The sequence below is a fragment of the Myodes glareolus genome, chromosome 22, assembly GCF_982192425.1.
Source record: "Myodes glareolus chromosome 22, mMyoGla1.1, whole genome shotgun sequence".
Lineage (NCBI taxonomy): Eukaryota > Metazoa > Chordata > Mammalia > Rodentia > Cricetidae > Myodes > Myodes glareolus.
This window is the reverse complement of record NC_142047.1, coordinates 23,988,267-24,010,035: the sequence shown is the minus strand read 5'-3', so window position 1 is coordinate 24,010,035 and position 21,769 is coordinate 23,988,267. Positions and strand designations below refer to the sequence as shown.

The following is a 21,769-nucleotide window of genomic DNA, read 5'->3' as shown; positions in this document are numbered from 1 at the left end:
TAGCCATGCTTCCAATGTTGGAAGCCAACGTTGCGGCCCTTTTGGTGGGATCTACAGGGCTGGGGCAGCACAGGCCGCCCCCTACTGTCAGCTTGACAAATCAAAAAGTCTTGAGATGCCTCCACCCCACCCCTAATGGCTCCTTTTACCTACCTCGGTCCTATGGACTAGCATCCATTTGCCATCGTCCCCTGGCTTGTAAAATTCAAGAAACGGGTCTGACTTCCCGAAGAGGTCCTGGCGGAGAGCAGGACATGTGTGAAAGGAATGGCCCTAGCAGATGCAGGGGGGCTGGAGTGTAGCCCAGCCACCTCCCTGATTTGGGGTTGGGGGGAGCTACAGTGCAGCCAGTCTATCCCTTCTCTTCCCCCAACCTCCCTGAGGTTCAGCCAGAGGCCTGGTGCTACCACCTGAAAAACGAGAACCCCCCCACAGCGAGGCAAGGATTCTGTGTTCTAGAGACCCCATGCCTTGGGTGGAGAAGCTACAGTAGCACAGGGCTCCAAGAAGGCCATGCCTGTCATAAGGCCAGGCACAAGGACATTAGAGAGACCACAGCCCTAAAACTACAGTGTAGGCCAGTGTCACGGTTCAGCAAAGGGTGCCTGCCATCAAGCCTGGTGACTAGAACCCACATGGTGGACGGAGGAGCGCTCACTCTGCAAGCTGTTCTCAGACCGTGTGTTCCATAGCTCTGCGGACCCCTCCAAACGTAATAAATAAATAAACCCACCAAGCCTGTCACCAAAGGGCGCAAAGGCATCTAGAAATCCATTCATGCCAGTTAAAAAGCATGGCGCTCTGAGGAAGTCACACGGGAGTGAAGGGGACAGAGAGAATCGAGTAAGAATGTACAGGACAAGAGTGTACACCCGGGAGACAGGCGGCTGGAAGCCACTGCCACGTCTGTCCCCAAGAAGGCTCAAGGAGGGGGCTGCAGAAGGACAGTTAGGATGCAGGAGGGGCACCAGGGCAATGTTCACAGAAGAGGGTCTCAGGCAGAGAGAAGAGAGCAGGATGGGCCTGAGACGGAAGGGGACCCAGTGCTGTGGGCTCCATGGCAGAGCCCTGGCCTAGCGGGTGTGAGGTCCTGGGTCCCATCCTCAGCACTGGAAAAGGAGAAAATTCATAAAGCCGAGGAAAGCAAAAGGGTCTGGTCTAACCAGGGGGCCTAAGGAGAGGAGGGGGAAGGGCAAGAATCTGGACCCTGGAGGGCCACAGCAGAGTCGGGGAGTGTGAAAAGCAGGCCACAAGAGGGTGTCCAGTCACAATTTGCCTCCTTCCCCACGGCAGTGCACGGTCCCACAGTGGGAGAATTTGCTGCTGCTGGAAGGCCTCCCTGCCTGGCTTACCTTCTTATCCAGCTTCCTGCCGGCCAGGCTCAGCGTGATGACGCGGTTGTCTGACAGTTCCTGGGCTGCGATCTGAAAGGTTGGGGCTGTGAGAGTGGGGTCTGCTCCTCCCCGTCTGCACCCTGCCAGGACCCATCTCTGCAGGGCTAGGTGCAGGGCAGAGGGGAGCGTGAGTGCTAGGTGAGCCCGGACCAGCCTCTTGACTTCTACACCTCGGTTTCCATTTTCTGGAAAATGGGGGTAACAATCAGACTGGTTATGAAGACTCAGAGAGTGAGTCCCGTGGCTCAGGAGAGGGGCAGATAATATGGGGGGGAGGTGGTCACGAACCAAAGGGTAGGCTCCGCACCAGTGAGCACGGGCCTCCTCAGGGAGCACAGGCCTCGCACAGGCCTCGAGCTTGGTCTCCAACCTGAGAGCTACACACAGCTGAGTACACTGAGGTCCGGGGAGGATGGGGGATGCACACTAGTCAGCTATTCATGTCTCCATAGCTACAGCCCTCAGACCTCAGCGCAACTGCGAAAGCCCACTGTGGCCTCTCCCCACCGACGGACTCACGGTCCTGCCTCTAAGATGGGCTTACCTGAGAACAGACTTGCTGGAGACTGTGGTACCATCCCTGTACCACAGACAAGGCCCTGGGTCCCGTTCTCCCTCCGTGTTCTTTACCTAGCTTATAGGATGCTACCTATCATTCCATCTCCCAGAGGAAGGAACCCAGGCCTACCTAGCATGGAGCCATGGGCATCCTGGACAAACACTGCATGGGGTCCCCCTGCTGGCATCTGAGTGCAAGGAAGCTTCCCTGAGAGCTGACTGTGAGCTCTGAGGGGGATGGGCAGGGCTGGGGGGTGGTGCCTTCCGGGCTACAACAACAGCCTGGAAACCATCTTGGGGGCTTTTGAGACATGCCATGGATTTGGCTTGCCCTGAACTTGGGGAAAGGAGAAATTATTGAGGCAGGGAAGCAAAGCAGGGACTGATGGTTCTCATAGCTTGAAGGAAAGACTCCACAGGCAGTAGGGAACCATGGGTGGGAGTGAGGGGCCCAAGCGCACACAGAAGTATGAGCTGCTTTCGGCAGCACATCACAGGCTGGGTGAGGAAATCTTGCTTGAGGAACTCTTGCTTCTCTTGGGCTTCATTTCCCTCATCTATGAGATGGGGTTTGCCCTGCCTTCTAGGCCTCTGAGGACCGAGGAGCCCATCCACAGGAAGAGCCTGCCCATAGCTAGAATCACTGCAAGGTGTAGGGGGAACCATTGCAGTTGCTGGAATCACTGAGAGACTGTGTTATATGCATCAGGAGCCTGTGAAATGCTCCCCCATGGGAGGGGAGCCGCAGGGACCAGTATTGGTAGGGGTACTGTGAGGGCTCTGGACACCCCTCCTCCCGATGATAAAGAGGCCCCTGGCCCTGAGCCGCATCATCGTCTAGGGCCTTCTGACAGTCTCCCAGCCAGACAGCCCCCAGTGCATCATCTGTAGAGCCAGAAGCCCGTTGCTAAGAGACCTGTTGCTAAGTTGTAAGTTGGGCCTTTTTACTCCCAACAAAGCTGGTGATTATCTGCTGGAGAAGCAGTCCATTGATGGGGGAGGGTGGCGGAGACAGAGAAGGGATGTGAAGGGCAGGGAGGGGGAGCAGATACCGTGATCAAGCCCTTCCCCGCAGGCTTGTCATTCATCAGCAGCAGAGGCCTGGTGATCTTCTTGCTGGAGACAATCTGGGATGGGAGAGACAGGGAGGAAAGGTCAGGGAGGCAGCAGAGGCTCTTGGGGACGGGTCAACAACAGGACTGTGGTGACGGCCCCATGTATCACACTGCCCCCTCTTCTCTGTGGATGCAGGTGGCGGGCTCTGGGTTTGGTTACTCCTTCCGTGGAAGCTTTCTGCCCAGCCCCAAACTCACTGAGCTACACCACTTTGGGGGCCTGTTGGCTCCTGGGGTGTCTGCATGGTAGATGGGGAGTATGCCAAGAGGATTGGTTAGGGAAAGAGAGCATGGGAAATCCTGTCTGAGGGCTGTCCGACCCCAAGAGCAGAGGTCGACTCCGAGGCCTGTGTGTACCCCACTCCACTTGGGAGCCCCAGGCTCACCGTGCCAAGGCTGCAGGAGAACTGACCCAGGAAGTCATGTTCGTCCAGCTGCGCGCTGGACTTGTCCTGGTCAAACAGGGCGAACTTGAGCTTCTGCACCTCCTCGAAGTGGTAGTCCAGCACGAACTTCTTGGAGAAGGCTGGGTTGAGGTTGTTGACGGCCGTCTCGGTTCTGTCATACTGGCGGAGAGACATGGTAACGGGAGGCAGAGTCACGGCGGCCAGGCCAGGCTCCCTCTCTAGCTGGCGCCTGTCAACCTTCCTACGGAGCACCTCCAGCCAGTGCTCATAGCCCGTGAGCCCCAGCTCACAGGTGAGGACACCAAAGCTCTGAGATGTTACGGACAGGGGAGGCAGGTGCAAGACCCGAGCCCTGTCTTGATTCCGGGAACCTCCCTCTTGACTCTACAGAGCCTTTCCATTCCCAGGGACAAATCCCTGTCCCCATCTGGGCCTGCTTCTACCTTTGTAAAACAAAGGCCTTTGACTATGTGGCTTTCCTATGCTTTACTTTGAGAAAGCCCTTTTCTCAAAAATCACACTGTACAGACAGCTAAGAGAGGAAGCAGATCACAGAGGGAGGTCGGGTCAAGGGCTTCAGTTCGTGTCTTGGACAAAATTCTGGACTTGTCCAGTCTAGCATGTCCACCTCCTTTGGACACCAAAGCCTTGGTGGGTCAGGGCTGGGCACTGTGGGTACATGGTAGTTTGGGCAGGAATCACCTCTGGCCTCAGAACACACACAGAAGAGCCCGACTGAGTCTATTTTGAGACCCAGGCTATGTTGGTTTTTCCTTTCACCAAGGCTTCCAAGGGCAGGAGCAGCAGGGATCGGAAAAGGCCTTGACTAAGACTATTTTTAGCCTGTGTGGACAATCTGGGGGTAGTAGAGATTGGGGGTGTCTTGAGTTGGGGAGACACCACTCCCTGAGGAGCATGCGGGGCGGGTTCTGGAGATATCTCAGAGGGGATTAGTACCTGCAGGCCTGGACTACCCTGGACTCCTGGACTGACTTAGTGCCATACCTCCCTCTGTTGGCTATGCCACCAACACACTGGATAATACAGAAACCCTACATACTCCAAGCCCACTTTCCCCCTCTGTAAATTGGCCAACAATCCCAACTCTTTTAAAAGAAATATTTTTTATTACAAGCATGTTCACTGAGTGCCTATCACTCGTTCAGCTCAAACAGGAACTCAGTGTGGTCCACACCTGCCGTCCCAGCACTCAGGAGGAAGAGGAAGGACCAGGAGTTCAAGGTTAGCTTCTGCTACCCAAAACAAAACGCTAGTATATATTCTGGGAACTATGCATGCATGCAAAATGATATGGAAGATAAGACACTGAGCTGGGATTCTCCTTGGCAGGCAAGTCTACAATCCTCCAGATTGTCTTCCTTGAGTTAATCTGAATCTGACAAGCGACAAATGTAACTTCTTCTGTAACAGGCAAGAGAGCCAGTTCTGAAGGCTGCTAATGTGAGCAGCTCAGGTTTCTCGGTAACCTTCCTAAACCACAGCCTTTCCCAACCCTCAGGTCAGAGGCTCCCAGCCCAGAAGGCCCCCCACCGTGCTGAAGCTAGTCACTGTAGGTGAGGGAAAGAGAAAAGTCCTATTTCAATAAAGAGACAGGACTAGAAAGGGACAGGAGTTCACCTGAGATCGCACAGCAGGGAGTAGCATTGCTGGGCACGAGGCCATCTCCGGGGCTCAAGTTTGAACAACTTATTTCTCTTTGCTTCTGGCCAAGAGGGTGTTAGAAACAAATGAGAAAGGTTCCTCGCAGAAAGCAAGTCCATACAGAACCATAAAGGTTTTCCTAACTATAGCCATATAAACTATTAGGATATAATAAATATGATAATTATATATCTGTGGGTGATAATTTAGACAGAAGTCTAGCTATAAATCTATATCTATATATAGGTGGGGATTTTTTTTTTTTAGACAAGGTCTTATTATGTAGCCTTGACTGGCCTGAAACTCACAGAGACCCACCTGTCTCTGCTTGTATTGGTACTAAAGGCGTGTGCCCCCACATTACCACACCCAGCTAGAAAAATATTTAGGTTTTTTGAGACTGAAACTTACTTATTATGTAGCCTGACTGACCTGGAACTTGCAGTCTTCCCGCTTCAGTGTTGGAATTACAGGTGTGTACCGCCACACCTGGCTTAAGTAATATTTTAAGTACACTTAAAGTTTAATTGTGAAAAGTGACAGTTCCCTAAGTGGTCTTCCACCCCCAGCCCTCGCCCCAAGGGCGGGACCCCAGCATTCTCTGGATCCAGGAGGTGCCCCTCTGCCGCCCAGCCAGCCCTTGCCCATCACAGACACCGCGGCTGGCCTCACCTCCGTCCACCTGCCGTTGTCCTCGGTAAAGAGGACACAGAAGGGGTCAGACTTGGAGGTGACGTCCCGGTCCAGCAGGTTCTGACCACTCACTGACAGCTCCACTTTGCACACACAGCACTGAGAGCCCAAGGGGATGGCCCCTGGGGCGGGGGCACCCCCATCTGGAATGTAGGCCATGGGGGTTGGTGGTGGCAGCAGGAGCAGTTCTTGGCAGTCTGGAGAGGAAGAGTAAGCATCAGAAGGGGACGGATACTCTTCACGTGCTACCCCATTACAAGGAGACCTCAGCACTAGCCCTTCCACAGCTGGGTATAGACTGGGGACACTGGGACAAGCCTGTAATCCCTGCATGCAGGAGGCTGAGGCAAAGGTTCTTGAGTTCAGGGCTAGCCTGGGTTACAGGGCAAGCCTCCGTTTCAAACAAAAACAAGAAAGTAGGCAGTGAGAGGGCAGGTGACGTGGGTGTAAGACATGGGCAAAGGCTTGTTGGAGAGAGAATGCAAGACACTGGGAGGGAATGAGGAGTCTCCGAGAGGTGTACGGTTTGCCTTGGTACCCGTTCTCTGCCTTAGTCCGTCCTTACCCATGAGATATGCACAGACCTGTGTTGCCCATGTAGGAGCACAGGGCATCATAGCAGACACGGGTATCCTCCATGCACTGTGCCAGAAAACCTGGGCTACTCAGTGGCGTATATGATGGCTTGGGTTTTCCTTGTTGCTCTGGCCACTAGGAAGTGGGCTTCTGGTAACTCACTCAAAACTGGACTTCGTTTGCTGCCTGTTACGGTCCTCCTGCACCTCTAGCCCAAGCTCATGACTGGAATACAGAAGGCTTCAGAGCATATATGAAGGGTGCGTGCCCAAATAAGTAAACAAACACATCCTCCTACCCCACTCTGGTCCTGCTCGAGCTGATTGAGCACAAACCTGACACTCCTAGGCATCCTTGACCAATGCAGCTGAGCAGTGTATAATGCCAACTGTCGGTGGTCCTGTTTCCCTCAGAGGACAAGGTGTCCATATGCAGGAGGAGAGGGACTATCTCCATGGGGTAAGGGAGTTGTGGGACCTCTTTGTCACTGGCCCTGCAGACGAGCCTAAAGTTCTCTGGACCTATTTCCTAGCTGCCAACACACTGTCTTACCTTGGTTCTTTGAGATTCCCAGGGGCAGAGTCTAGCTCACAAACACATGCACATTAACACAGCAAACACCTCAAAGGGCTTCATTGATATTCGGTCCCCTTACTGCTCAATGAGTTACTGACCTGCATCTCCCCCAGGAGGGGGCTGATGCCCCTGCGCCTTAGAGCACGGCGGGCCCCCACTGCTTCATACCTCAGTCTTGTGGAGTACATAGTAGTACTATCCCATTTTCCAGGGAAGGAAACCAAGGCCCATGTAGTTCCTCTATTTGTTGAGTATCCACCTCACTCCAAGACCTGCCAGCAGCCTAAGGAGCACGTTCTAATTCTGGTCAACTCTGGGGCTAGAGCTCCTACGGAGCCCCCCAGCCTGGTCTGGCTGAAACACAGTGAGGGTGTAGGAAGGGTCTGTATAAGCCGAGGTCCCTGTGGGTAGCTGGACTTCACAGGGAGAGTGGTGGCAAGCCAGAAGCAGGGTTGGCATAATCTTGTTTGCCTTTTGTGTGTGTGCATCACTTCCTGGACATTCGTGAAGGACAGGGGTTGACACTGGCGCTTCCTCAGTAGCTCTCCACATCTCTGTGTGTGCTGTGTGTGTGCGTAAACGAGAGGTGCGCGTACAGTGGCCACACAGGCAGAGGCCAGAACAAGATGCCAGGAGTCTTCCTCTATCGCTGAACAAGTTTACCTTTTCAGCTAGGCTGGATGGCCAGTGACCTCTGTGATTCTAACCGTCTCCGCCCCTCGAAGTTGGGGCTATAGGCACCCACAGTCATGCCTGACCTTTTAACACAGACTCTGCACCTTCAAACTCAAGTCCTTGGAGCCGCATGCTTACAGGACAAGCACCCTTACCTACTTAGCTGCCTCCCTGAGTTTTTGAGACAGGGTCTCTTATTGAGGCGGGAACTCACCTATCTGTCTACAGTGGCTGGCAGCTAGCTGCAGGGATCTGCCTGCTCTGCTCCTCGCATCACTGGGATTATATGTGCGCAGCATCAGGCCTACCTTCTATACGGTTATTGGGGAACTGAACTCTGGTCCTCATGCATGCACATGGGCCGTCTCCCAGACCTTTAAAATGTTTGTATCTATTCGTTTGTTTATTGCGGGGGGGTATGGGTGGGTGTGCATCCTTAGGTACACGGAGGTCAGAGAACAACCTGCAAAACAGTTCCCTCCTCCCTGAAATCAGAGAAGCCCAGGAAAGAACGAAGGAAGGTCGTTATGCCCAGTGGTCACTCCACCCACTGCGCCATCAGCCTCACCTCTCCTCCTGAGGTAGGATCTCACTATGTAGCCCAGGCTGTCCTTGAATTTATACTCCTTGTTTCTGTCTGTTGCATGCTGGGGTTACGGGTACCAACCTATTTGTCCTCTGGTCTTCTCAAACGCTCACTTTGTCTGAGACAGCTGCCTGTCTTGTTCAGGAGCAGCAGCTGCTGTCCCACAGCCCCTCCCCAATGCCAACTTCCTTCGGGACACTGCACACAGGACCTCCTGGCAGGGAGGAGATGTGGAGAGTGAAGAAGCCAGTCCTCAGCACCCCCCTCCTACAGCTGTCCCTAGACCCTCATTACAGTCGCACTTCTCGAAGCAGCAGGATGGCTCTGCAATTTGCCGGCAGGATTTATTCTTGTCAAAAAAAAAAAACAAAAATCAGTTTCTGCAGAAAGGGCTGAGGAGCCACACTTGTGGTGCAAGCCAGCGGCTGGGGATGGAGAGCACAGCCTTAGCAGGCCAATGGGCATCAAAGGTGTCCACACGGCCCCTGCTCTGCCTGGGGTGGGCACGGGCAGGATCATCACCCTACTTTATAGACAGGAAATGGAAGGACAGGAAGTGGAAGCCGATCAGGCGCTGCCCAGGGCCACCATCCAGGAAGTAGTGGAGGATGTTTGTGAGACCATCTCCCTAGGCCCAAGACAGTGCTGGGTCTTCTCAGAGGGGAATAGTAGGGCAAAGTGGGAACAGTCTGGGAACCCAAGAGACCAGGGAGCCTGGAACCAAGAGCAGGCAAGTCAGGGACAAGCCTGTTTTATGTATGTATGTATGTATGTATGTATGCATGCATATATTTTGTAGTGATAGGAGTTTGAAACTGGGGTTCCATATATGCAAGCTAAGTGCTTTACTGAACTATATCCCTAGTCTTTGTCCACCTTTTTCTTTTAACATATTTTTTTATAATTTTTGAGACAGACTCAGGAAGCAAAGGCAGACAGACCTCTGAATTTGAGGTCAGTCTGGTCAGAGACTGAGTGCCAAGAGCACAGAGAAACCTTGTCTTTAAAAAAAAACAAAAACCAACCAACCAACCAACAAACAAACAAATAAATACATCTTGAGACAGTAGTCTCAGTAAGTTACCCAGGCCTTGGACTTGCCACCCCCTACCTCAGTCTCCCAAGTAGGAGGAATAGCAAGACTGTGCCCATGAGCTGGCCCCACTCCCCATTTTATCAAGGACACAGAACCTAGGTCCTCAGCTCCTCCGGCATCACCCTATCCACACCCTTATAGTCTTCCCCACCCCCATCACCGACATGTGGACTTCATCCACCTCCTATTTGCAACATTGGCTCCTCTACAATGGATTTCACGTATCCTAGGCATGAACCCCTACAGCCCAGAGTTCTGTTCCTACCTGGAACGGGTCAGGCCCACTTTCTGGTGCAGCATACATGAGCTCACATGTATGCAACACACATACACATGCACGCATGCATACGCTCAAACGGACGAATACAAAGGTATTTGTATGCTCACATGACCACTCTGAGGACACACCCTCATGATAGTCACCGACCTGTCCACGTACCCAGAATCTTGCCTTTGTTACTGCACTAACATCCCATCTCTAACTGAGGGCATAGCCAGGAGGGCCTGGGCCAGGGGAGCCCACTACAACTCCACCTGGGTCAGCTCCAGCTTCAGCTAAAGGAAAACAGAGCTCTATGAATGGTAGGCGGGGAAGTGGACTCCTCCCCAACCAGGGGCAGGGCTCCCATCTCCAACTCACCCTCTGGCAGGAAGCTCCTGGATCCCCGAAACGGGGAGCACATGGTGTCTGAGGTTGGGACAGGCAGGGGATCAGAGTAGCCCTTGGTGCCAGTGCTACAGCGGGGCAGAGATCCGGACCCTGAGGCCTGACGCAATGGAAAAAGAAACCACAGCCTGGTTGGGCCAGCCCCCTCCCCTCCCTCAGCAGAAGGCAGCAAGGTGTCATTAAGGGGGGGGTTGGGTCTGTGTGTGCATTGGGCAAGAGGGAAAAGCTCCAGGACAGCACCATCTGCAGGTAATTTGGGGTTTGGGGCTGGAAGAGGGGGCACAGGCAGTGAGAACCTGTTCCAAGGTTGATCCTGACACCTGGCACAGGTGGGCGCAGCCCCCTGGCAAAGAGCTTGGAGTCAGGGACGCAAAACCAGTAGTCCCGTTTATGGGTGAGCTAACTGAGGCAAACAGAAACGACTTGGAAGTGACCTGTTGCTGGTCACGCATTCATTCAACAAACATTCCTTATAATATCCTAGGGCTGCAGGAACAAGGCTGAAGAGCAGGTAGTGGTGGCACAGCACTCAGGAGTAGAAGCAAGAGGATTGCGAGTTCAAGTTCAGACTGGGCTATACAGCAAGATCCTATTTAAACATAAAGAATGATACAGAATCACGGCCACCAGGACCAGGCATCTTGCTCTTCTTGATAGAAGGATGGACTTTGAAGACATTAAAACTAAGCTACACACCTAGAGTATTATGGCTTTGACGAGAACACTAGTAATTCATGGCTGGTGACTCCCTGCCCCCCTCTCCCACGTCCCATGGGGCAGCCTCGTTCTACCTGCGGCCAGCATCAGCCTCATTCCTCCACTTGCCCTGCCATGGCCGGGCAAGCTGCAAAATCTCCTGCTCAACAACGCCTAGCCCATGCAGCTCTCCCCTACCCTGCCAGGGGGACTCTTTATTCTCGCAAGTCAAATGCTACCACAGAATCTGCTGATGTCTTCCCCTTCCAAATCACACAACTCCCTCACCACCTCAGGCTGAGGGAGTCGGGCTCAGTTGAGCCTTTTCATGCCATCCTCCCCGGTTCTCTGCCAAGCTTCCCAGGCTTCCCCTCTGACTTTAAACCTGCCCACCTTTCGCCTGCACTGGGTCCTTTGGCACCTGCTGTCCCGTTTCCCAGAACTGCTTCTCGGCTCGTGAACACGGTCCCGGCCGTCAGCATTCTCAGGGGTCTTCCACAATCACTACAGCCAGCGTGACCTGTGTCTACTCCACTCCGTTTCCTTCGGATCACTACAACCGTTTCACACACTCCGCCACAATCCTTCCGTAATGATAGTTCTCAAGGAGGGGGGGGGGCCTACACTGACTCCCGCTCCAGCACGAATGCAGAGCTGTATATTGTGAATACCCAGCAAATGCATTAAATGCATGAGGAGCCAGGAATCCAGCTGCAGGCTGCTCATTTGCATCGCTGAATAGTGAAAGTCACTTCTCATAGCCCTCTGAAAGGTTAGAAAGAGAAGCGAGGGTCCGATGTAACAGGGAGGAAGCTGAGGCCCAAGAAGGAACAAGGGATAGATGAAGCCAAGGCCTATTGACTCTGGGTGTAGGAGCTCAATGAAGTTGAGGGGACCTGGAGCTGAGCCAGATGGTAGGGCCCCAACTTTGAGGTGGTTGTGAGAGAAGATACCAAGTGAAGCAGGCCCAGGAGATGATGGGTTGCAGGAGGCTCTGAGGATCCAGACGGAGAGAGGTAAGAGCAGCAAGTGGGCAAAGGCAGATCTAAAGATGCCCAGTAGCAGCAGCTCGGCCCCAGGATTCTCAGTTTGTGGCCACTCTAGGGGCAGGAGGCCCGTGGAACCAATAAGGACTCCTGGTAGGAAGATTAGGTCCTGTCAAAACAGCATGCCCGAGGCTGGGGAGATGACTGAGTGGGTTAAGGGCTTACTCTACAAGCATGAGGGCCTGAGTTTGAATCGCCAGAGCCCATGTGAAGTCAGGGGTGGCAGCGTGTGACTGTAAGCCCAGGGTTTCTGTGGTGGGATGGTGGGCAGAGCCGGGAGCCTTTCCAGCAGCTCACAGGCCAGCTTGCCCGGTGTGCTCAGAGGCAGACAAGAGAAAGGCCTTGCCTCCCGCAAGGCAGAAGGGAGGACCATCACCTGAGGGTGTCCTCTGACCTCCATACAATGGTGCGTCCAAACTGATATTTGGAAGATGAAAAAATTCTGTTTTCAATGCAAACTATAAGGAGCAAAGCATTATGATGTCTTGCTAGTGACAGCCGCATAGACACCTGGCCCTCTGGCCAGTATCAGTGGCGGTTAAATGCACAGGCTCAGGATATAGTGTCCACTGCTTCTGCCATTTCTCTGCTGTGAGACCTCAGGCATATTACTTAACTTCTCTCTCTCTCTCTCTCTCTCTCTCTCTCTCTCTCTCTCTCTCCTCTCTCTCTCTCTCTCTCAGTTTGACCTCTGTAAAAAGAAGGCAATAAAGTATGTTCCCGGGTCATTGTGAGGATTAAGATAAAGCAAACTTGCTATTACCAGTGGTTCTTAATCTCTGGGGTGGAGACAGCAGACTGAAAAACAGGGGAACGTGTGACCACACAAAGAGGGCAAGGGACTAAAACTTGCTGAGACACATGGTCCCCTATTATCTTTTCCTGCTTTGGGCACAACGCACCATGACAGTTAGGCCAAGGGTGGAGGGTGGGGGCCAAGAAGTAGATAACAGGACTGGGATATGGGGATAGTCCTAGAGGTTTCCAGTCCACTCTGGCCTTGAGACCCCAAATGTCCCAGAAGTCACAGGACCAGAACGGGCACCATCTTCGAAGGAGTGCAGCTTTAAGCTTAGGGCTCTCCTGCTCCATGCGTGATTCCCAGAAAGTACCAGAAGTTTACCAACTAGCCCCACCCAGACCTGCTCCATCAGAAGCCTGAGGGAGGCACCCAACAACCCGTGTATGAACAAGCCCTGCAGGCAAGGTAGAGGAGGCCAAGTACACACAAACCACGGGTTTGGCAGGCAGGTGCGGTTTCTAACACGCTCCCCAGAGGAAGCTTGCAGCTGCCCACCTGCAACCATGAAGGGAGCAAGGAGGCAGACACTTGAGGCTGATACCACGCCTTGGGACGGCTCTAGCTTGGTCTACTTGTAGCCTAGTTAAGCGGACATGACACTTGGTTTCCATACAAGCCCTACCATGTCTAGTTAGATAGTAATTCTCTACTAACTAGAATCCTCAACTAATCCATCAGTCAGCCCTTGCCCACTGTCCCTGAGAGCTGCTACGTCCTCTAGGGTCTCAGGAGGTTTGGGATGGGTCTTGAAGGACATTGTCACCCCACTGACCAGATGACAAAGTCCAAGAACACAGAGAGCAAAGACACCATCAGAACTTTTCAAAGAAACTGAGATGCTAGCGTGTCTGCCTTTGCACAGCAAGAGGCTGATTTTAAAGAGTCTGTTGCAGAGGACTGGAGGCTGGAGAGATGGCTCAGCAGGTAAGAGCATGGCTGTTCTTCCAGGAGACCCAGGTTCAGTTCCCAGCACCCACATTGCAGCTCACGCCTGTCTGTAACTCCAGTTCCAGGGTTTCTGACAGCCTCACACGGACATACATGCAGGCAAATAGTACGCATAAAATAAAAATAAATCTTAAAAAAGTATTTTTTTCTTTTTGTTCTTTGGGTTTTTTTTTTTTTAGAATTTTAGAATTTTAGATTTTTAGAATCTGTTTATAGGACAATGAGAGGGGTAAACTTGAAGTTTGGAGGGCAGCATGGGCTGGAAACAAGAAGAGTTTTTCTATGTTGTGTTCTTGAGGTCTAAGAACACATCTTGTAGGAAGTTCAGTCTCTGGCTGAGGCCTTCTATCAGCTGGATGGAGCCCATGCATGGAGGATAATCGGCTTTGCCCAAAGCCTGATTTAAATGTTAATCGCATCTTAAACATACCTTCACAGAAATATCTAGACTAGTATTTGGCCAAACAACTGGTCCCCATAGCTCAGCCAAGTTCACAGAGACAGTAAGCCATCCAAGCAACCTCGAGCTCTGAGGGGCAAGAGACAGGGTCCGGGGTTTGGGGCTCTGACTTCTCACACATGGGAGCTCCAGGTCACCTGACAGCTGGAAGGGAAGGGGAAGGTGGGCATGACCACCCAACAGAGATAAAAATGGAATAAAGGATAGTCCCAGCAAGGCCCAATCCCATTTTGAGGGGACTGTGAGCTCTACCTTTCAGACACCCCTGCTCGAGGCCTTGTGACCATGTGACCACACCCACTGTCAGCGGAGGTTGACTGTTTGCCTGAACGGTTCTTGCTTTCTGGCTCCCAGACTGATACATGCTGTTTATACCACTCTCTGTGTCTCAAATAGGCTCCTCCTTCCAGACTGACAGGACCCCGAACAAGCATGTGGTCTACTTTCATATCTGTTCCTTCTCTCGTGTGTGTGTGTGTGTGTGCGCGCGTGTGCGTGCGCGTGCGTGTGTGTGTGTGTGCATGGATACAGAGGTAAGAAGACAACCTCAGATGTCATTCCTTAGAGTTTCTTTTCGTTTGTTTTTAAAGAGAGGGTTTCTGCTCTGGCTATGCTGCAACTCACTCTGTAGCCCAGGTTGGCCTCGAACTCACAGATATTCACCTGCTTCTGCCTCCTAAGTGCTGGGATTAAAGGCATGCACCACCACCACTGGGCTCATCAGGGTTTCTTATTGGCCTGGAATGTCCCAAGTAAGCCTAGACTGGCTGTCCTTGAGCCCCAGGGATGGATTCGCCTATCTGATTTCCCAGCTGGTGTTACTGTTACATGGTTTCTAGGAACTGAACTCCGGTCCTGGTGCTTGCTATGTAAGCACTGTATTAACTGAGCCATTTCCCCAGGCCCCTGCATCTGCTTTCTTACTCACGGAAATGCCAGGACACACTGAGAGCTCTGAATCACAATGATAAAAGTCTCTCAGAGGCTCCCTCTCCCTCTCAGGACAACACCTAGTCCCTGGGGTAGGGCTCCCGTGGTCCACTCCCTTGTCCCCATGGCTCTTCTGTGCTCTTCACGACATACGCTCGAAGGACACTGTCTTATGTATCTCTAACATTGCATCTGCCATTCCAGCTGCCTGGAACGCACTTTCTCCTTCTCCACTTGACTCCTCTTATTTTTCACATTCAGCTCAGTAAAGCCAAAAGTGACATCACTATGCACCAGGCCCTTCACAAGCCTTAGGATGGTCAAAATCGTAGAAAGCTGACACATCGCAGCTTGGCAAGAATGTGGAGGGACCAGAACTCTTACAGTTTGCCGGAGGCAGTGGTGTTTGATGCAAACCATTCAAGAGAAATATTTGCCACGGCCTGCAAGCTAACTTCCGACACGAGCGTTCACCGAGAGACACACATGAGGATGCCCACAGCGGCTGCTCCCATTTCTGGACCCAGCTGCTGTTATCCCAGACACACAGCTTTGTCATGGTATCCTATGTTGGGGGTGATTCCCTTTCTCTTTTGAGTTGCTGGGGGCTGAACTGAGGTCCCTGTGCACTGACACCAAGCCACACACTCAGCCCTCTTGGTTTTGAGACAGAGTCTTGCTATATAAACCAGGATGGCTATGAACGTACAATACAATGTTTAAGCAGGGGTGAGGTAGGGGAGGTGGCAAGATAACCCACACACCCCTCCACAGGGCCTCGCTACTCTCCTGGTCACTAAGGGGAACCAGTCCAATATCACCAAATTGAAACCACTGGCCTGAGCAGCCAATAATACCATTTTATTTTCTATTTTGGGGTTTTGCAGTGGGTCTTGCTGTGTAGACAAGGCTGACTGTAAGCTTTCAGCAATCCGTTTATTCCAGTCTCTTGAGAGATGGGAATACAGGTATATGCCACCATACGCAGCCTTGTCCTCACCTCTGTTGTTCCCAACACTGACAAGTATAGAATGGGAGCTGAGCAAATTAAAAAACATGACTGGGAGAGGAAAAAGGACTTACAGAAGCCCAAGATCACAGATTCACAAAGTTCTTAGGCCTGGAATTTCTTTTTCTTGTTTATTTATGTATATGAATGTTTTGCCTGCATGTATATGTGCATAATGTGTGTGTGTGTGTGTGTGTGTGTGTGTGTGTGTGTGTGTGGTATCCACGGGGGTCAAATAAATGTATCAGATCCCATAGGACTATAATTATGGATGGCTGTGAGCTGCTAGGAACTGAACCCAAGTCTTCTGCAAGAGCGACAGGTGCTCTTAGCTGCTGAGCCATCTCTCTAGCCCTGCTTTTGGTCTTTTGAGACAGTGTCTCACTATGCAACTCTGGCTGGTCTAACTGGATGTATGGAGACCATGCTGGCCTGGAACTCCAGAGATCCACCCTGCCTCTGTCTCCTGAGAGCTGAGCTCAACGGTGTGCACCACCACACCTAGCTGAACTCTGGGATTTCAGAGTAATAAGTCTTTGGGCTAGGAGCGTCTCTCGCCTTCCAGCTGTAGAAGAACCCCGACTTCAGTTCCACCACCACCACATCCCTGCTTGTTGGGGAAGGAGAGGTTCAGAGCCAAGACTCCTACTCTCAGGGGCCCTTCTGGTGCAGTATGGTGGTGTGGCTCCTGCCAAGTGGCATGGAGCCCCAGGAGTAGACTGGCACTCACTCTGGGTAAGGCGTCAGGGTTGGGAAGCTCTGCACACAAACCACTTTCTACTTTAGCTATGGCACCGGGTGCTGTGCTTAAAAGACAGCACACTCTGCCAGGCAACCAGGCCATTATAGGGATAAATATAGATGTAGACAGTCAGGCGAGGGCTGCAGCAGGGGTTGGCTCTGATGCTCTCCTGGGGCCCTATACCAGGCCAGGCCATCCTGGGAAGGAGGCTAGCTAAGTCTCACCTAAGCTCCAGCCCTTGGGGAGGCCCTCTTCAGCCCACCTGAAGGCTCCACGTGCAGCTCAGCCACCTAGGGTTTTCCCGGTGGTACTACAGGGGCTGGCCAAGTGGTCATTAGGTAGCAACGCTGCAGTCTTTCCTATCAGGCCCTTTCTCTTACCACACCTCCCTTCTAGGTCTCGGCACTTCATCGACAAAGTCAGCTTGGGTACTATGCCTCTTTCCTGCCTCTCTGGAAGCCGAGGGATGGATGGACACAGAGTTCTCTAAGCTACCGAGTGCCCTGAGCACCTAGGGGATCTCAGGAGTAAGTCTGGCCAGAGGCAGGACCTTAACTAATGGAGTTTCACTCTGAGATTGGGCTCGACCTTTGGTCCCCACTATGGGGGGGGGGGCAGGGGGATGCCATGGGCAGCTAGGCACTGCCTAATTCTGTGTGAATCTCCCCTCTGAGTCTGTTTCTCTGACTGTGAAACAGAGTGAGGTATGGCCAAGTCTCCTTTGAGTCTTGAGGGTGTGGCTACAGATGCTCCCTGTCCTTCCTAAGCTCTCCAGTCCAAGGGCAAAACCTGCCTTGACCACAGTTACATCATTGACCTAGGGTACTCCCTGACCCAGAGGAGCTGCCTGGGACACATCTGCCAAGTAGTTGAACAGCGAACTGTGTGCAGGAGAGAGAGTGTGTCTCCTGTTAGGTTGCCCATTTCTTAGATAAAGAAACTGAGGTCAGGGGCTGGGGCTAGAATTCAGTGGTAGGGCAGTTGACTGAGCATGCTTGCGGCTCAGCAATACAAATAAATGGTCAAAGAGCCAATCAATTATAGGAAGGAAGGGGGGAGCAAGTGAGCTGATGAATGAACTGAGGCCAGAGAGATTAAGAAATGGTCTAGGGTAAGTGGGGAGTGGGGGCCACTTCCCAGCATTCCTCAGTCCACTAGTGGGCAGGCAATGGCGCAAGTAGTACCAGTGGCTACCCATAATTCCAGGCTTTCTGTGCCTGGAAACCCTGCCCTGTTCTGACAAACACCTTTCCACACTCCCTCCTCCACATCAAATCCCTGGCACACAGGACCGTGAAACCCGTGTCCCTCCAGGGACTCAAGAGCGGCAAGCTCCTACTTCTTCTAGGTTGTCATCTAACACTCAGGATCTCATTTGGGATGAAGGGTAGACTCTCACTCCTCACAGGGCATTTTCCTGGGCACCGACTCTGTTGCAGGCACTGTTCAAGTATGAAGGCGCAACCTGCCCAGCGTCCACTGGAGGAAGGGGTAGGGAAGGAGCTGATGCACAGACAAAGAACAAACACCCTGGGGAAAACAAAGTAAGGTAAAGGAACAGGGCTATATATGCCTTCTCCCTCCTGTCTCTTCCTCTCAGATTCCAGGGCACAACAGTGTGGCTGTAAGTGACAAGTAGAGAGTACTCCAACACATTGAACAGGAGTCTCCTTGACCTCCACAGAAATCAGATGCGGGAGGCAAGTGAGGGCAAGGGACACGGAAGGCACCCCTAGTACTGGTTCAGTCTTCAAGCACTGGGAACCTTAAACTGTCTCTCCTGGATGGCGAGGGGTGGAACACGATTGGATAGTCACCGTCTCCAGCTGCCTTGTCTGAATGGCAGGGTGACCCAGCCTCCTGCTTCTACATAGCCCACACTGACCTTTCTGAAGCCATGTGCTGGCTGCAAACGGGGGATGTCTGTTTTCTAGAGGTGTTCTGCTCCTGCCTCTGTGGCCCCAGCCTGTCGGGGAGGAGGGAAGGGGTAAGATACTTCCTGCGGAAGGCAGGAATCGCTAGGAGCTTCTCAGCAGGCCAAGATGCTCGCACTCTCTCTCTTGATAGGAGTGCAATTACCAGAGAGTGCCTTTTGGTTCAAGCCTCAGAGCCCAGTGAGGCCAGTTCCAGGTGGGAAGATGGGGAACCCACATGGGATGGGCCACCTCAAATAGTGTTCTTCACATATTGGCAGGGCGAAACCTTCTTACCCAGGCCTTTCTGGTCCCAGAACAGCCCAGAAGGGCCAATGTCTGGATTCCAGGACTCATCTCTGCATAGAGAGGTGGTTAAGCGCCCCCTAAATCCCAGAAGGGATCCTGAGTGCAGTTATGTGAATCGAGTGTGCTAATATTCCCAGGAACAATGGAGATGACAGCTGTTCCCAAGAGCCTCCCGCACCAGTCACCACGCTGGCACACAGCACCTTTGTCATCTAAATCGATCCTCACGACTCTCTTTAAGGAAATGCACAATTACCCGGAAAGGAAAGGGAACAGAGGGTGCACACCTCACCATTATACAGATAGAGAAACTGAGGCTCCACTTTGACCCTCTTCTTCATGTAGGCCTGTTGGGGGAGGTCTTGGAATATAATCAGAGACCCTCAGGAAGAGTTCCCCTCTTGTAAGAACACCTGCACCATTTCCTGGCCCTAGCCCCCTACGGCTCTGCAAATGGGCTGCTATTACCTCATCTCACAGATGGAAAACCACCCAGGCCTAAAGGGGTGTGTGTGTGTGTGTGTGTGTGTGTGTGTGTGTGTGTGTGTGTGAAGGCATGAAGGCAGGAAGCACCCGAGGCCAGGAGCACTCAAGCACCCACAGTCTTTGTCCTGGTTTTTCCATGCAGAAATGCATCTGATGAGCCCTCCCACTCCAGCATGCTGGATCACCGGCTCGGGACAGCCCCAGACAGAGCTCACTGGGCCCCCCGCCAGGTGGCAACAAACTCACTCCTTCGTGTTTGTGCCTGGTCAGTTTCCCAGTGGCCCTGGAGATGAACTGGAAGTGCATAGTTGAGGCCACCATCCCACTTCTGGTCACAACAAGGTGTTCAAGGCCAGGTTCCTCACAGCTCCCTGAGGGGGGCTGTCCAAGGCCACCAGAAATGACAATCAAAACGCGTCTCCTCCTGTGGGAGAAGGGACTCTCTTCCAATTCAGAGAGCAGTGTTCTTGAGCTCACCAGGGGAGTCGCAGCCAGGTGACCGGAGGTCAGAGAACACAGGACTAGGAGCCAGGTCAGAGAACACAGGACTAGGAGCCAGGAGGCACCTCTGGCACTGGCTCAACCCTCAAGCACTGGAGACCTTACATCGTCTCTCCTGGACAGCATATGTCTGGGTGGTTACCCTCTCCAGCTGCCCTGTCAAGATGGCAGGATGACCAGGCCCTTCCACTTTGCCGAGCCCACACCAAGTCCCCTCTCAGGTCATGCTCTCCAAGGTGAGGAAGCTGTATTCTGAAAGTTATGCTATTGCCTCAGCAACCTGGAAGAAGGCAGAGTGATCCAGCATTCCTCAGGCAGGAAGGCAGGACCCTGACCCGGGACTAGGGACTAGGGGCTTCTCAGTTGGAATCCGGCCTGGCAACATTGCTACTACCTACCAACCACAGAAGCTGTAGATGCCTCAAAGGGCAGAATAATACCCCCTCCCAACCCTAGGTGACAGCTCCACACCCCTACATGATGGAAATCTATGGTCAGACAAAACAAAGGGCAGCTGGGCTAATCCTCAAAGACCCTTTATACCTCTGCCACTTCCTCAGAATACCATGGGGCAGGAAGAATCAGAGCGCAAGGCAGACCCTTCGAAGGGCCACCGAGTCCGGACTGCTATGGCACCTGTGACCTTGGGCACTTCCAGCCCCCCCTTTTATCCAACCCTTTATCCAAAGATTAGCTTGCCTACCACAGGTAGGGTGAGGATTTGGGAGGGGAGGGAGGAGAAGGAAAGAGGAGCGTTAATTTCCTTTATTTTTCCCAGGAGCGTCGCTGCAGGGATGGGAAGGAAGGAAGAAGGGCTTCTCGCTTCCTCCTCCACCCCTTGAAACACACAGGTGCCAGACAGCTTTTGCGCAAAAACTAGTTTGCAAACACACTCCGACTTCTGGAAAGCCGCCCGGCACTATTCCCCATCTTTTCTCTCCGGCTGGAGCCTAGGAAGTCGGCCCTAGGGCCTATCTGAGCAGGGCCAAGTTGGGGTCAGGGTGGGGTCAAGGGGTGCCCCCTTCTAGAGTCCCGCGGCCCGCTCGCCTCCTGCCTCCTGCGGTTGTGCTGGTGGCAGTGGGGCGCCATCCCCCGGACTCTCTCTAGACATCTAACGGAGGAAGACGGTGTCTCCCCCCCCAAACAGCTAGCCAGTGTCCCTGAGGCCACCCTGCCACCGACCCCCCGCAGACGAGCGCCCCCGCGTGGCCGGGTGGTAGCTGAGTCACCCGGGCGTGCTGCGGGGGGCGGCGGCCACGGACGTCGGAGTCTCTCCGGCAGAACCCGCTCCCCTCGGAGCCCCAGGCCGAACTTGGGCGCGCGCAGTACCCGGCCCACCATCGCCGCGCCCGCCACGAGCCCCACTCACCGCGTGTCCCGCAGCCTCAGCGTGCTCCGGGCCGCCGGGGCATTCCCGCGCGCTGTGCTGTCGGCCGGGAGGCGACGCGGGACAGGCTCAGGGCGCTGCCCGCGCGGCCGTGCCCACTCGTGCGCTCGCCTGGGCTGGGGCCGGCCCTCCTCGGGCCGCGGCTGCGGCGCGGGCTCCTCCCTCCTGTCGAGGGAGGATGTGGGCGGGAAGCGGGCGCAAGGCGGGCGCTTCCTGGAGGGGCGGCTCTCCCGGCTGCACGGGAGCCTGTCCCGCTCCCGGCTGGTGGCCCGCGAGGACCTGGACGCAGCAAGCTGCCCCTCGGTGCGACGCCGCGGGTTCGCACCCAGCCCCGGACCCGCCGTTCTGGGTGTCAGGCTCCGCGGAGCTCCGTGAGCTGCTCTTGGGTTGAAGACGCGGGAACCCGGGGTGCGATCGCCGGGTTCCCTGGACCCCGGGGCACCGCCCGCGGCTTTCACCCCAAAGCTTGTGGGGTGTAGCGCAGAGCCCTCGGGGAGACGCCCAGGGCTTGCTTCCCCCGAGCTGTTGGGGCGGC

The 21,769-nt window shown here is 53.6% G+C and overlaps 1 protein-coding gene across 3 annotated transcripts in view; it reads right to left on the bottom strand.

Annotated features, from left to right (window-relative positions):
• Positions 1-21,356, bottom strand: part of Cpne2 (copine 2) — a 37,660-nt gene extending 16,304 nt beyond the window's left edge. Inside the window, exons 1-6 of one of the 3 annotated variants that reach the window (XM_085681975.2) lie at positions 21,217-21,356; positions 5,809-6,026; positions 3,454-3,633; positions 3,005-3,079; positions 1,353-1,424; positions 154-237 (exon numbers count right to left, since the gene is read on the bottom strand). In XM_085681975.2, the coding sequence (XP_085538101.1) occupies positions 154-237; positions 1,353-1,424; positions 3,005-3,079; positions 3,454-3,633; positions 5,809-5,988 (591 nt within the window). In that variant the 5' untranslated portion in view covers positions 5,989-6,026; positions 21,217-21,356. Of the gene's footprint in view, positions 1-153; positions 238-1,352; positions 1,425-3,004; positions 3,080-3,453; positions 3,634-5,808; positions 6,027-18,523; positions 18,605-21,216 lie in introns of those variants that run through there. The other 2 variants (XM_048432314.3, XM_048432306.3) reach the window with 2 other exon arrangements.
• Between the last annotated feature and the right edge of the window lie 413 nt (positions 21,357-21,769).